Source organism: Nomascus leucogenys, chromosome 7b (assembly GCF_006542625.1).
Source record: "Nomascus leucogenys isolate Asia chromosome 7b, Asia_NLE_v1, whole genome shotgun sequence".
NCBI lineage: Eukaryota > Metazoa > Chordata > Mammalia > Primates > Hylobatidae > Nomascus > Nomascus leucogenys.
The window spans coordinates 39850922-39866868 of NC_044387.1; the positions used below are offsets into that span (position 1 = coordinate 39850922).

General features: G+C 34.0%; 1 protein-coding gene across 2 annotated transcripts in view; it reads left to right on the forward strand.

Annotated features, from left to right (window-relative positions):
- The window catches only part of PARP8 (poly(ADP-ribose) polymerase family member 8), a 185068-nt gene that overhangs the window by 97625 nt on the left and 71496 nt on the right, over positions 1–15947 (forward strand). For both annotated transcript variants that reach the window (XM_030815760.1, XM_012507863.2), the window contains 4 exons: positions 2443–2532; positions 3086–3156; positions 4615–4692; positions 5938–6032. In XM_030815760.1, coding sequence (XP_030671620.1) covers positions 2443–2532; positions 3086–3156; positions 4615–4692; positions 5938–6032 — 334 coding nt within the window. The remainder of the gene's footprint in view (positions 1–2442; positions 2533–3085; positions 3157–4614; positions 4693–5937; positions 6033–15947) is intronic.

The window sequence follows — 15947 nt, forward strand, 5'->3', positions numbered from 1 at the left end:
CTAAAATGGGTAAAGTAGAAGAAATAGATAAATTCCTAGAGACATGCAACCTATCAAGACTGAATCATAAAAAAAAAAACAAAACAGGCCAATAATCAGTAAGGAGATCAAATTAACGATCAAAAATCTTCCAAAAAGAGAACAGAGTGCTTTGAATTCAGAGTGAAGTGAATTCTTTCAAATAATTGAACCAGTTTCTAGATTTGATGTGCTTTCTTTCCTGTTCTATGTTTCTGATCATGAATTGGGTCTATCTCTGTGATCTGATCCAGCCTATTATGTAATAATGGCAATTTAATAAATAATGTCATAAAACCTGGAAACCTTTTTATTTGGGGCAAATTAAGCCAAAATAAGAAATTACATGTATTCTAATGCCGGAACACTAATCAAAATACAAACTATACAAAATCTTTCAGAAAATGTGTTTGAAGGCATAGTGCTGTCTAGCCTGTGCAACTTATATTTACCAAATTATATTCTCTTGAATCAAATCTCACTGTCTCCCAATGTTGACACTTTATGTAAGCCATTTTGATAGAAAATCCTTTCTATTAGTTATTCACTCCCCTGTTTTCTTAAACATAATGTCTTAATTTACTTGCCTCTTGGTGTTTTAGTAAAATCTTTGTCATTCCATGATACTGTGATAGCATGATGCTATCCATCTGATGCATTCTTCTGGATCTTCCCTTCTACTTGGTGGCCGGCTTTTGCTTCTGTTGTTCTAATGCTGCCTTCGAATACTCTTTTTCTCCTAAATGTTAGCTCTAGGGAATCTATTGTGCACAGGGAAAACAGATAATTAGGTTTTATATTACGTAGCAACCGACTTCAAATCAGTGAGACTCTGAGTGAGGGTTTAAGACATAATAAAAAAAAAATTGACTCTAATAGGCATTTTTGATACTTACTGAAAGTATGAGGTTACTGGCAGAAGAGACTCTAGATAAGTAATCAAAGTCTCAACTAATGAGATAATAATTAAGTTTATATTAAACCAGTTTCTTAATCTGTGGTCCCACTCGATAAGCATGAAAACCTCACATCCTCCATGAAAATATTGGAAAACTAAATAAAGCAAAATTTGTGATTGCACTAATCCAAATAATGAGGCAAACATCTTTTGTCTCAAATCTAATTCATATCCACTCTTGCTTAGCTCCCTGACTGTTAAAGCCTCAGGTCTGTTGAGAATCTTTTGCAGCTAACCTGTACATACAGATCACTATCATTCACTCATTACTTGAGTCTAAGAATGCTACAGATGTTTCTTTGGAAATAATGACTTAGAGATGTATTAATTAAAAATTGTGTTCTCATTGTACCGACACAATATTATGAAAACTGGACTCAAAAATATCTTTTAATGTGCATTCCCTGTGTCATAAGAACAACTAATTTCTCCTAGCAGAAATTGATCCATTCTTCTATTATGTGTTTGTGTTATTTTATACTATTTAGTAGGTCATTGATGGGTGCATTATAGGACCATTATTAATGAATTGATGAAGTGTGGGTGAAAAAGCTCTTCTGAGAGATGCCTTGCAATCATCAATGGGCAAAGAAAAATAAATACCTAAGAATTGTATTACCATATACTTGGAGACCTGTATTCATTAGGGAAAGAGTGCTAAACTCATAAAAGTGTTATTTTTTTAAAGAGGAAACAAATAGTGAATAAGAAATTTAAGGACCCTGTGGACTAATTTAGTGTTTTGTGCACTCAACTTGTATAATGCATGTAGCTAATTTAATTCATGGAAGAATGATAATTATGAGACTTTATCAATTTAAAAATATGTATTAGAGCAATATGGAAGGTATGATTTACAACAAAGTCTTCAGCTCAAATTTTTGAATGATTTGATAATGAATCTTTCCTTATTTTTATTTTTTATTTTAGAAATGGGGGTTTCACCATGTTGGCCAGGCTGGTGTCAAACTCCTGACCTTGAGTGACCCGCCTGCCTAGGCCTCCCAAAGAGCTGGGACTACAGGTGTGAGCCACTGCGCCTGGCCCACTAATAAATTTTTTTTTATTGCAACAAATGCTCTTCTTTAGTTTTCTCTCTGCACTCACTAACCCTGCTTCCTATAGTAGACGCTGATATTGGGAAGGACCCTGTCCAGTGAGTTAAGGCACCCAGTTGCATCCAAACGATTCATTGCCATAAGGGATATTAGAGATGTACCTGGATAGTCTATTGAAAATCTGTATTTCACCAGGAGATACAAATGTCTTTAAAGAGACTATTTACAATTATTTCACACATAAATTTGCAATTTACTTTATCATATTTTTTGAGTGTAATCAAACAGTAGTGTGTGCTTTATGAGAGTTGGAACTAAAGTGATATGCATATAAATTAGCTATTATTTTTGTAAAGGATGTATTTTTTAAACTTATGCCTTTAATTATCTTTTTTTTTTTTTTTGCAGATAATACATATGTGTCAAGTTCAGAGAATGATGAAGATGTGCTAGTTACCACAGAGCCAATACCAGTAATTTTTCATAGAATAGCAACAGGTAATAGTAGTAGTATTTTTTATACTAGGTTACTTTTTTAAATTGCATTATCCTTGTTTGTTTGTTTGCTTGTTTCATTTAGCCAGTAACAGGTATTTATCTTCCATATCTATAAATCCAGTCTCCATACAAATTTTCTATCTAAAGTATATTTTTTAACAATTTTGTAAATGCATAAATTTAAAGTAGTTGTAAAAAAATTCTCTGTATTATGCTGACACTGCTGTTGTAAAAATATTTTCCTACATAGTGACAGACTGAATATTTTAAAACCACACTTACAGCAATGAAGGTACCATGAAATATAGAGTGAGAGCTGAAGGAATTTGTAAAGTGGTGGTTTAGTTTAATCACATCTTTCTGCACAGTGAAAAATCAGAATAGCTTGCGTATTGTGTAACTCTTCAACATGACATGATTTCAAAATATCCCTTAATTCTTTTTCAAAGAAGATGGAATCACCTAAAGGGTGGTTTTATACCAAAACTTATGAATGCTTGGTAAATAGCATACTAAGTACCATAATATTTTTTTAATTATAACTTTCTTTCAGAATTAAGAAAAACGAATGACATTAACTGTTGCTTATCAATAAAATCAAAATTACAAAAGGAAAATGGGGAGGTATGTAAATTATATTTTTTATTTTCTTGGAACAGTATAGATATATTTAAAATTTACTGGGTATTTATAGTTAATAGCATCATTAGTGAGACTAAAATGGTATATGGTGAATGAAACTCAAGCTAATGGCTCAGGGGTGTTTGGTATGGTAGGAAGTGGCCTAAAATTAACTCTGAGAAGAAAGTTCCGTTTAAAATCATAGAAAGAAATGTCTGGTTTAAATCTAAATAAAATGTATATAAAGCTTAATTTATTCTGTATTCTTTCATCAAGCACTGTAATTAGCTGAGGAACATTATGTAACTGATACATATATAGCACATGGCTATATGTAATTTTGATGAGATCCTTAAAATTTTAAAAGATGATTTCTTTAGCCAAAGTAACACTGAGGTTGTACATAGTCTTATTTTCTGTCAGTATTTAAAAACACAAACTCATCTTTTCTCTCCGTTTCCAAAGACTTTACTTGAATCTATAAATAAATATCAGGATATTAAACAAACAAAATGAGTGCAATGGGACCAGCAATTCTTTGCTTTCAAAATTATGCATTTGATCCAACCTGCCTCTTCCTGTTAGTGTTGCCCCATTCATTGTTCCCTTCTTTATCCACATTGAGAATTATTGGTTGAACAAAAGGATTGCTGAAACTAGAAATGGTTAGAATCTTATAAAACCCAAATTTCCTTTTGCATATTTTTTTGTTTGTTTGTTTTCCTTAAGAACTTGAAATTCAGTGTAGAAGTTTCGGGATGGTTACAAAACACTGGATGAATGGATTCCTGTGTCCAAATACCTACATTTCTCCTGTGTTAATAGGGCCAGTGATAGGAATACCCCCATGAATTTTCATTGTTTGTACTTCAGACACATGGCACATGTGGCTCAGTTAATTAGAAACTCAAACTTCAAGTTGAAGCATATTAAATTAAATACCCTTTTGAAATCTAAATTCTGAAACAAATAATTTCTGTATATCAAAATTCTCATAATATGTTTCATATTTATTTTCATAATTTGATTATATATTAGTGCATTTAAAGTTTCTTTTTTTCATACCATTGTTTAGAGTTGGCAGGGGAAGTGAGAACAGCCTGGGACAAATAATGCTGAGGAGGTTTTTAATACAATTGAATTAGTATAAGCTTGCCAAATGTTTTATCAGAGCAAAACTGAAGGTATAATTGATTATACATAAGTTTTTAATATACATCAAATATTGAATTGTGCATTTCCTATAAAATCAGTGAAAGAGAACTTTTAAAACAGATGTGCTGCTGAATACACTTACAAAGCCATTCTCCCACTACCTTTTGTTTTGGGATTTTACTGCACCAAGAATGTTTTATATATAAAATCCATAATATATGCTCAAGACCTGCCTATTATAGTCACTTGCTATTTTAGAAAGGTAAAATAATTTGACCATTAAATTGTTTTCTTTATTATTTTAAGGAGTCAAGACAGAATAGTACAGTGGAGGAAGATTCTGAAGGTGACAATGATTCTGAAGAATTTTATTACGGAGGGCAGGTAAGGAAACTTGGTCTTCCAAATACCTAGTCCTAAAGTTCTAATAGCCATGTTGTCCTAGTGGTAATCTGTGCCTGAGAGTTAAGGGACCTGTGTGTTGTTCAGGGTTCTGTAACTAACTAGAAAATCTATATAATTTATCTTTGTACATTTTCTACCTATTTTTAGAAATTAAGGTTCCCCTGCAGTCCTTTTAATTGTAATCATTTATTTACGTTGAAGTCATCTTAATTCATTACAGAAATTTTGCAGATAGTATTTTATTATGCTTTTGACGTGAATTTCTTAAGCATGTTGTGTTCGGTCACTATTCTGAGATAATGACACTTGTAATAAAAGTGTATATTGTTAGTTTTAAATAGAAGCTGGTTAACCTTTATTAAATTTGATGGGCCCAAATTACTGAGCATCTTCATCATTTGTTTATTTGTATTCACTGCCATTGAATTCTTGGTGTTGAAAAATTGTTATGAAGAATCATCGTAATTTAAATATATGAGAATAGCCTAGCCACATATATAAAAGAACTCATCAGAATTTTTCAGAATAATGTTAAAATTTAAAACTGAGCAATTGATTTTAGGGTGTGGCTGTATAATATGTGGTTCTGTTTCTATAAACTCCTTGAGCAAATGTGCTTTATGAGTTGGATAGTATAATGGGAGGGTAATATGTTAAAGAAGGACATTAAAGCCAAAATTATGTAAAAGAATGCAAGTGAATTTATTTATTCAGAATGAAAAATCAGTAATTTGTCAGTCAAGCATGTGCAAGGCTACAGAGAGATGGATGTAATAAAACGGGTTTTCCTGTCTCCAGGAATGCTTTTCCAGCAATGAGATAGTTTTCCCAACGAAATGATTCCTTTACCCGTATAACATTTTAACATTACGCAAAATCATTCCTGTTTGATTTTTGTTTGCACAACTAATTCTTACAGAGGGGAAGTAAATGCTTTTCTTAAGTCTTGATGTTCATTCTAGAAGTTTTTTAGATTATCTGCCAGACACTTCACTAGTTTTTTACATTTGCTTTTTCTTTGTATTAATATAAACTAACTTTAAGTTCCAACCGTAATCAATTTTTCTAGTCATATGTGAACCTAAGGATATTAGTGAATATATTACTTTAATGAAGCTAAAAATGCCCATGGCAAAACGCACAGGGAGACCTGTCTCAAAAGGTTGCCTAAGTTTTTGATTCTCTTCACTTCTGAGACACTTTTAAATTATCCCTTTTCATCAGGTGAACTATGATGGGGAACTGCACAAGCACCCACAACTGGAAGCTGATTTGTCAGCAGTTAGAGAGCTATATGGGCCACATGCAGTTTCTCTCAGGTAAATAAGTATCACTGGTGAATAAAATTAAAGTTTTATGGTAAGTCATTGAAATTTACTTTTGGAGTAATTTAAATTAAAGGAAAAATTTGGGGTTTTAATTGTATTTTAAAGTGTTTTAGAAAGAGTCTACTGTTTATCCTTATACAAAATGACATATTTATGGCTATTTTTTGATACATGTGGTTTAAGATTACATCGATTGCATTAAAAATTATTTTGGAGAGTTAGTTTGAAGACATATCAATCTTAAGTAGTGCCATAATTAATTCCTAGAATAGATCTGGCCAGGTGGGCCCATGCTGTTATCATAAATCATGGCCACATGCTTGTGAAGGATAAAAGTAAATGATGCCTACCCACTGGTATCCAAATTACATTGTCATCTGGTCCCTAAAAAAAAAAAAAAAAAGATGTAACTTTGCACAGTACTTGTTTGAATGATAATGTATTTTATTCTGTAGTTACCTAATATATTATTTGGTGATAAATTTACACATCATTTTTATTGCTTTTAATAATTCAGAAGACCCCACCATCCTTACTTTTCTTTTTTCTCCTTAATGTAAGAAAAAGCTTTTTCTGCCACCATAATAGTTTCCAGGAGTCAGCTCTGGTTATTTCAGATTTCCATTCTTTGCCTACAGTGTAGTCTCGAAGTCTCCATGGAATTCCAGACCCCTTTCGTAGCCTGACCTCAGTATGGCCCCTTTATGCACCCAGACTACCCAGATAAGTCATATTCCCTCTTCACGTTGGGCATTTGCATAAGCAATTCTTTGATCAAGGAATGCGTCTCTTCAAATCCCACTGCTGTCTCTATTTAAGCCCCAGTCCATGGGTCAGCTTCTCTCTGAGCCTTCTTGGAATCTCCAGTGCAGATAAGTTACTCTGTTCTCTGGACTCCCATCACATTTGGCTCTTAACCTTGCTTATTATTCGTCTCATGTCTTTTAATTACTTGGCTTACGTCTCTCCCTCTAGACTGAATTCAGTGAATGGTTGGGCAGTGCTTTTTCTCGTTCATTTTGTTTTGGTTTGGTTTTTAATTCTTCATGTATTCTGGTACCTAGTGTAGCATAGGACATGCACGAAATATAGGCTGCCGGCTTCCTGATGGTTTTCAGTGGCACCATCTGAAAAAAGACATTCACATTATCTGGTTGTAACTTCTTCAATGGACATATGCATATTTTGAGAGGGCAAACAAATAATTTTAATTGGGAAGTACAGCACAGCTGTAATTTATAATTGCCAAACATTTTATTTTAACTGCAGAAACAGAAACTCCCTACCATCTGCAGCCTAAGATAAACTGGGATTGTGTACCCAGACTGTCTCTGTTCTATTCATGTAGGTATATTAGGCTACAATTGAGTGAAAGTGTTGGGATTATATTTGGAAAAGCAAGTCTTTGCAAACTTCAAAGTTTTAGCAAATTAGCTGCAATAATTTCACATTGATCTCTGTTATGGCTCCAGATTAGGTAATATGCATATTTATAAGTGTTATAGAATGAATATATGAAGAAGGCAATTGGGACTATCAATACATAGTCCAAAACAATGGCTGTCTTTTTTTCTTTATTTTTTTTTAACAGTAATTGAACTTTGCTTGAAAGCTTAAAACTTTAATTTTAAGCACAATAATCTACATCTCTATATACACCAAAATAAGTCTATGGGATATAACTAACAATCATAATACAACATAGACTTCAACTTCTTTTTATTTGAAATATATATTTTGCTTGCTGGGCGCAGTGGCTCACGCCTGTAATCCTAGCACTTTGGGAGGCCGAGGCAGGCAGATCCCCTGAGGTTGGGGGTTTGAGACCAGCCTGACCAACATGGAGAAACCCCCTCTCTACTAACAATACAAAATTAGCCGGGCATGGTGGCAGGTGCCTGTAAACCCAGCTACTCGAGAAGGCTGAGGCAGAACAATCACTTGAAATCAGGAGGCGGAGGTTGCAGTGAGCCGAGATCGTGGCATTGCACTCCAGCCTGGGCAACAAGAGCGAAACTCTGTCACAAAAAAAAAAAAAAAAGAAAGAAAGAAAAAAAGAAATATTTTTGTTCAGTGGACAACTTTAGCACATGTTGATTTCTTCTATAGTTAAATATTTTTCTAAAACATCTTTCCATGCTGTCTAGGCCCCAGTCATATTGCCATGTATAGATGAAGGTCTTTTTTTGTTTCTTCACCAAGCATTTGTTAAGTACCTATGACAGTCTGTATTAGTATTTTCTATTATTAATTAAGTTAGTGATAATTGTTAGCTGCTGAAATTAGATTAAAAAATATTTGGAAATTCAGTCAAATGAAGTATCTAAAGTCGTATCAGTGTTTTGAATTTTTTCCCCTTACCTTTTTCACTTGTAATAGTTTTGATCCAGTTTAAATCTTAATGAATGTATGCCATGTTCCTGCCTGCTCTAGATTTTCTCTAGCTGTAGAGGATATTTCCAAAATAAATAACTTCCTATAGTCTTCATGGTACAAAGGTGAATCACAGCAAGACTAGTTTGATTTACTTAAATGGGAATGAATTTACTGTCTAGTCTCAAATACTTTAGGCTTGGATTCAAGGGAAAAGAGGTGGGTAGTTAGGCAGAAGGTCTTGAAATCATCTTCCTTGCAAAGTTCTAAGTGTGTTGAAAACAGACTGTTCTAATTAGCTGTTCTTTTACTTAATTGGGGCTTACAAGAACTTAATGAAGTTTGAAGAGCAAAAGTAACTCAATATACACAACAGGCTATTAGGAGTAATTTTTTTTTTTTAAAGCAACGTCTAATGAGAAAGGCAGCTAACCACATCTACGTTCTCTGTAAGAGATGGAAGTAACTGAGATTGCCTAGGCAAAATCCTGAGATTGTTGAGGCAAAATTCTCTTAAAGAAGGCTGAAAGAAGGTGTAGAAAAAGTGAGTGATGAGAGATATATTACTGAAGTAGGTAATGACAATTCTACCTCGCCATACTATCCAAAAGCCTACTACTGGCTGTTGAATCATACATGTAAACATTGATGATAATTCTGATTTATATCTTTTGTATAGGAAGTGAGTTAGGTCTTGGGGCAACATGAACTTTATGATCAGTCTGAATAAGTCTCATCTTGAATCATTCAACAAAACACATTTTATGTTTTTCATTGTAAATGCACCTCCCTATATATTTATGAAAATAAAATTGATCAGTGTCATTGGAAAATAAATTGAAATTAGTATTTTTAGAAAGGGAATTACAGATCAGAAAATTCATATTTGTTCAGGAAAGAAATGATTCTGATAGTTTCTTTGTGAAATTTAAAACTTCCATTTAATATAAAATATTCTTTGCCTTATGATCATGCCATCTTTCATTTAGAAAATTTAAGTCGTATGAGTAATGGTCTAACCTTTTTATTGTGACTAATGCTTGATGTAGGCTGGAGGCTTCTAAAATTGTGACTGTTCTATTGTGAATAGTCAACTGTTGTGACTATTTCGATCACTTTTTGTGTACAGACAATTGTAATTGGGCCTTTTGAGGGTAACGTTTGGGAAACGAGCATTCTGAGGATTTGGGGTGGCTTGAGGAACCTATATCACGTTACTCATATCCACCAAACATATATCTCCTTTAAAAAACAAAAATGGTAAATGAAAGGAAAGAAAAAAGTGCATACCTCAGAATGCACTGCTTTAAATTCTCTGGATTTCTGGATTCTCATTTGTAGTGGCCAGTAGGACTGCTTATATATCTTCTGGTTCTCCTGTTCTGTCTTATGGTAGGATTGTATTTCCTTGCACTCTTTAATGTTAGGCATGGATATATCACTAATTTTGGCCAGTCATATGTGAGCTAAGTGCTAGTGTGTTAGTTCCCATGTCCCCTCAGCTCTGCTTCCTTGGGCCCCTTAGTGACGACAGTGAGCTGCCCCTCCCTAACCCCCAATTCTATATTAACAATAAGGTAGGAATGAGATATAAATCTTTTTTCGCTTTGAGCCACTGAGATTTTGAGAATGCTTATTACCACAACATACCTTAGCCTACATAGATGTATATCATTCATCAAAAAAAGATCTTGGATTGAATGTTTTGTAATCTCCTTTCTATCATATTGAGTCTTCACCCTCTGCCTCCAAGCCAAAGAATAAAAACAGTCTGACTCTGAAAATCAGGGAAGTGATGACAGGAGGCACAGAGGGGAAAGGAAGGAGAGAGCATTTTCCCAAAACATGGGGACATAATCTAGGTGTAAGCTTCAGGTGCTTAGATCCTAGACGCTAACCACTACTCCCAACGCAAGGGCTTTCTCCTAGCAAAACTGAGGATTTTTAAGCTGACTGCAGAGTTGTAGCAGTTGTTTATACTGTACCTCTTATGCACAATTTTACATGAGCTTCCTTTCTTATCTGGATCTAATTTTTAAATTTTTCTCAGCCCTGTTGTTCTTTAGAGAAATTTATAGCTACCTTGGATACAGTCTTGCAAATGCTTTAATCTGCCAGAATTTCTTCCTGACTACTGAGTTTGCATATTTCTTGGCCCATTCACAAACATCTCTCCCACACTGGGCAAAAACCACACATTGAGTAGGCATGCAGAGATAGACATGCAAGCTGTTGAGTTTCAGATGACATGGGAAGGTGTATGTATCTTCACAAAATATCTGTCTTCTCAAAATATAACCATCCAGTTGTTGAAAGAAGAAATAAGCAAGTAGCAATAGAGGCTTACTTCCTAGGAACATGTGGTAGAGTTGCATGCATGCATGTATGTGTATATACATAATATATATATATGTGTGTGTGTGTGTGTGTGTGTTCCCTCACAGTTAATAAGGGAAGGCTAGATATCTGAAATATATTTTCATAACCAACACAGTGACTGCTGATTTTGATCAGGTTGCATTATAAAACATCATAACAGTGTAAAGAATAAGCTAAAGTTTTGTAGATAAAAGAGGACCAACATAGATGCTCCAACATTTAATCTATTGTAAGTGTGTTTGTGAGTGTCTCATGAGTGAGGATATTGTCTTGAGTAGTTCCATTAAAAATAGGAGAACAAATTGCTAAGAATTCTAACACAGTGGCTCAAAAGTCCATATTCATTGAGAAAAAAAACTTTATATGTATATGTTTAAATGAACTAAGTCACATTTAAATATCCAAAATCAAATTACCAGATTTCAGGAAATGTAGATTAAAAGAGTAGCTCACCCTGAATTTAAGTGTCACTACATGTCGGGAAAGAACATTTGTGGAGGCATTCTTTTCACACCAGGATGAAGCAATTTCATTAGATCATTTTTATATTGTTTCCCTCATGTTATTCGAATTCATCAATTTGATGTGATCTTTTCACGGTGAATAAATATAGGCAGCGTGTGAAATTATTTTGAGTTATTATATACCGAATACTGCATTCAGGACACAATCAGATATCTAGCTTCACAATTCAAGTTGTAGTCATATTTCAAGCATTCAACTTGATTCTGCATTTGCTATTCATGAGATCCTGGGCCACTGAAAGTTATTCAGATATAGAAGCAATCCTGATGACTGGGTCGCTGCATCTGGACAAACTGTAATCATGCTTTGTAATCTCTCAGTGGGAAATATGAAATTACTGGCATTATATAAAAAGGGCATCACAACGGAAATGGGTTTGCATATACACAGCGTCATTTGTGAGTTCTTTGAAATCTGGCATACAAAGACAAAAGTATAACTATTTATAGATCTACACCTGCAGAATCCAGTTAATTGCAAACCTTTAGGGCCTCTGCCTCCTTAAAATTCTTTATTCATGCTCTGCTATGGTGAAGAAGAGGAACACTTGCAACCTTTTATTTCCTTTTTTTGGAGTGTTAGAAATTGGGAAGATACTTTTAACCAAAACGTCATTTAAGAAATCATATACAAAATACTTAGAAATTCACAAGAGGTTATGCACATTCTGATTATTCCTTTATGGTAAATTCTGTTGAAGTAATCTGAAAAACTATTTATGGAGAAAACAGTTGTAGATAAGGGTCGTACTGATTTTTTTTTAATCTTCCTGCCTGTAAACATACCAGTGTTTTGCCAATGTAAATAAGTTCAAAAGAAAAAAAACAGTTGTTTTCTTCCCATAAAATTGGCAAAGATGGGAGAAAAAAAATGTCTGATGATGATGAGAATGTAGGAAAAGGTCACTGTGATAACCTGGCTGGTGTAATTAGAAGTTGCTATAACCATTTAAAACAGTAATTAAACAACATACATCAAGAATCCCAAATATGGTTACGATGTTTATTTAACCCAGTAATTCAAGAAGTGATTCTAAGAGAAGACAGATGCACATAGATTTTTTTTACCCAGTTGCTGTTTACCAATATTTATAGTGTAAAAAAATAAAAAGGAAGTATTTTATTATACAATTATGTATAAAATTGTAAAATTTTACATTATAAAATTTTATATTACACAAAATCCATAATTTTATATTATATTTTATATTATAAAATTATGTATTGTATTATATAAAATATAATGCAATATGGGAAAAACAGCTGATGATAGAAGAAGTGAAAGAACAGTACCACAATCTTTATATATTACACTGTATAATTCTTGTATACATGGAAGAGACTGGAATGAGATATAAGCAAAAAGAATCATCTCCGTATGGTGATAAGACAGATTATTTTTGTGCATTTAAAAATTTGTCACATTTTATATAATGAGCCTGTATTACCTTTTTAATCAGAAAAAGTAGGCATATGTTTTTAGAAAATACATAACATTTTTCATAAAATAAGTTTACACACAATTTAGAGTTGATATATAAGTACTGTTTTTACTCTTGATTTTCCTGTTTCTATTTTCTTAAAAATATCATTTTAGCTTCCGTGCTTTTTTGGTAATCTGCTTGTCAGTATATTTGCAACATTTCCCTCAGGATATGAATATTTTTGTATCGACTCCTTCATTAATGGGCAATTTTTTCTCCTGTCAACATGCTATAGTTTACTTAACTGTTTCCTTATTATTCTATATCTATTTTCTCAATTTCTGCTCTTACACACATGGCTGTAGGTAAGACTTTGAATATATTTGTTATTATTCTCTTAGGATTAACTTCTGTGAGCGAAGTGTGGTTGTAGACAGGGCCCCTTCACACTCCTGAAACTTTTCTTGAACATCATTCATCATCTTTCCTCATCATTCAGTTTAGTGGCTCTTTCTTTTTACATGCCTCACAGTTTTATTTATTAAATATTTGCCAGTGTTCAGGGTCATTCAAATTATGACCACTGGGCTGTGAGGTTGGTTTTGAACAGATCTGTGAACTATAAACGGTTTTGCTTTTTAAAAGGGTTGGAGAAAGAAAGAGAGAAGGAAAGAAGAAGAGAAAGAAAGAAAAAGAAAGAAAGAAAGAGAAAGAAAAAGAAAGAGAAAGAAAGAAAAGGAAAGGAAGAAAGGAGAGAGGGAGGAAGGAAGGGAGGAACAGGAAAGAAAGAAAGAAAGAGAAAGAAAGAAAGAGAAAAGAAAGAAAGGAGAAAGAAAACGAAAGAAGGAAAGAAAGAGAAAGAAAGAAAAGAAAAGAAAAGCTGGATGCAGCAGAGACTGTATGTGGCCTGAAAATCCTAAAATATTTACTGTCTTCACCTTCACAGAAAATGCTTGCTGTACCCTGAACTAGAGGCAGACATGAAAGTGTTCAGTTGCTTGGCCCTTATTCTTGTCATAGTTTCTGTATACTTTCTTATCGAAATTTGCACATAATCTTATCCTTTCAGATTAATGTTTATCATGTAGTACAGACATTATTGATGCTTTGACGGTTTTTAAAAATTAATTCCTATGTAAATATTTATTCATTTATTTATGTAATCTATAAAAATATTACCAGGAATAAAAAGTGCGATTTCCTTAAAAATGGAAATGTGCTCTCTCTCTCTCTCTATATATATATATATACACACACATATATGCACACATATATATAATAAATGTATTCGTTTATTTATTTTTTGAGATGGAGTTTTGCTCTTGTTGCCCAAGCTGGAGTGCAATGGCACGATCTTGGCTCACTGCAACCTCCACCTCCTGGGTTCAAGCAATTCTCCTTCCTCAGCCTCCCGAGTAGCTGAGACTACAGGCATTTGCCACCATGCCTGGCTAATTTTGTATTTTCAGTAGAGATGGGGTTTCACCATGTTGGGCAGGCTGGTCTCAAACTCCTGACCTCAAGTGATCCACCCACCTCGGCCTCCCAAAGTGCTGGGATTACAGGCATGAGCCACTGCACCCGACCAATGGTTTAATATATTTTTAAGGAGAGGACTGAGAAAGCACACAGGCTACCTTATATTTGGATATGCTGACATTATTTTGGTCATAGATATCAAAAAGCAAACAAATCTCCCACATTCCTTTTCTCATTAAATTACATAAAACCATTTAATCAGTACAAATTTCTTCCCTGAACCCTATAAAAGGGATTATATTCTATTACTTGAGTAGTCAATAGATAGAAATTTTTATTTAGTGCCAGATACTATGCTTTACACAATTTTTAAAATTTTATTTTTAGTTGACACATAATAATTGTACAGATTTGTGGTTTACAGTGTGATGTTTCAATACATATATACATTGTGTAATGATCAAATGATGGTGTTTAGTATATCTATCACCACAAACATTGATCTTTTTGTGGTGAGAAGGTGAGAACATCAATAATCCTTTCTTCTGGTTAATTTGAAATATATATTATACTAGTGTTTACCATAGTCATTCTACTGTGCTATAACTTATTTCTCCTATTGAACTGTAATTTTGTACCCGTTGACCAATTTCTCCTCCTCATCATCTTTCCCTTTATGCTTCCCAACCTCTGGTAATCTACTCTGTACTACAATGAGATCAGCTTTTTTTAGATTCTGCAAATGACTTACATCATGCAGTGTTTGTCTTTCTTTTCCTGGCTTACTTTACTTACCACAGTGTCCTCCAGGTTCATCCAGTTGCTGCAAATGACAGGATTTCCTTCATTTTTTATGGCTGAGCAGTATTTTATTGTGTGTGTGTACCACATTTCATTATCCATTCATCTGTTAATGGACACTTAGGTTAATTCTGCATCTTGGCTATTGCGAATAGTGTTGCAGTATACATGGGGACACAGATATCTCTTGGACAGACTGATTTCATTTCCTTTGGTTCAATGTCCAATCGTGGAACTGCTGGGTCACATGGTGGTTCTATTTTTAATTTTTTGAGGAACCTTCATATGTTTTCCATAATGGCTATACCACTTTACATTCCCACCAGCAGTGCAAAAGGATTCCCTTTTCTCCACATCCACATCAGCATTTTTTATTTTTTAATCTTTTTGCTAACAGCCGTTCTAATTGGAATGAAGTGGTATCTCACTGTGGTTTTGATTTGCATTGCCCTGATGATTAGTGATGTTGAACATTTTTTCATGTACCCGTTGGCCATTTGTATGTCTTTTGAGAAATGCACATTCGGGTCTTTTGCCTTTTATTTTTATTTTTGAGACAGAGTCTTACTCTTGTCACCCAGGCTGGAGTGCAATAATGCGATCTTAGCTCACTGCAACCTCTGCCGACTGGGTTCAAGCGATTCTCATGCCTCAGCCTCCCGAGTAGCTGGGACTACAGGCGTGTGCCACCATACCTGGCTAATTTTTTTGAATTTTTATTAAAGATGGGGTTTCGCCATGTTGGCTGGGCTGGTCTCGAACTCCTGACCCAGTAGACCTGCCCGGCTTGACCTCCCAAAATGCTGGGATTACAGGCATGAGCCACCACACCTGGACTTTTGCCACTTTTAAAATCAGATTCTTTGTTTGTTTGTCTTTGTTCTTGAACTGTTTGAGTTCCTTATATATTCTTGATATAAACCCCT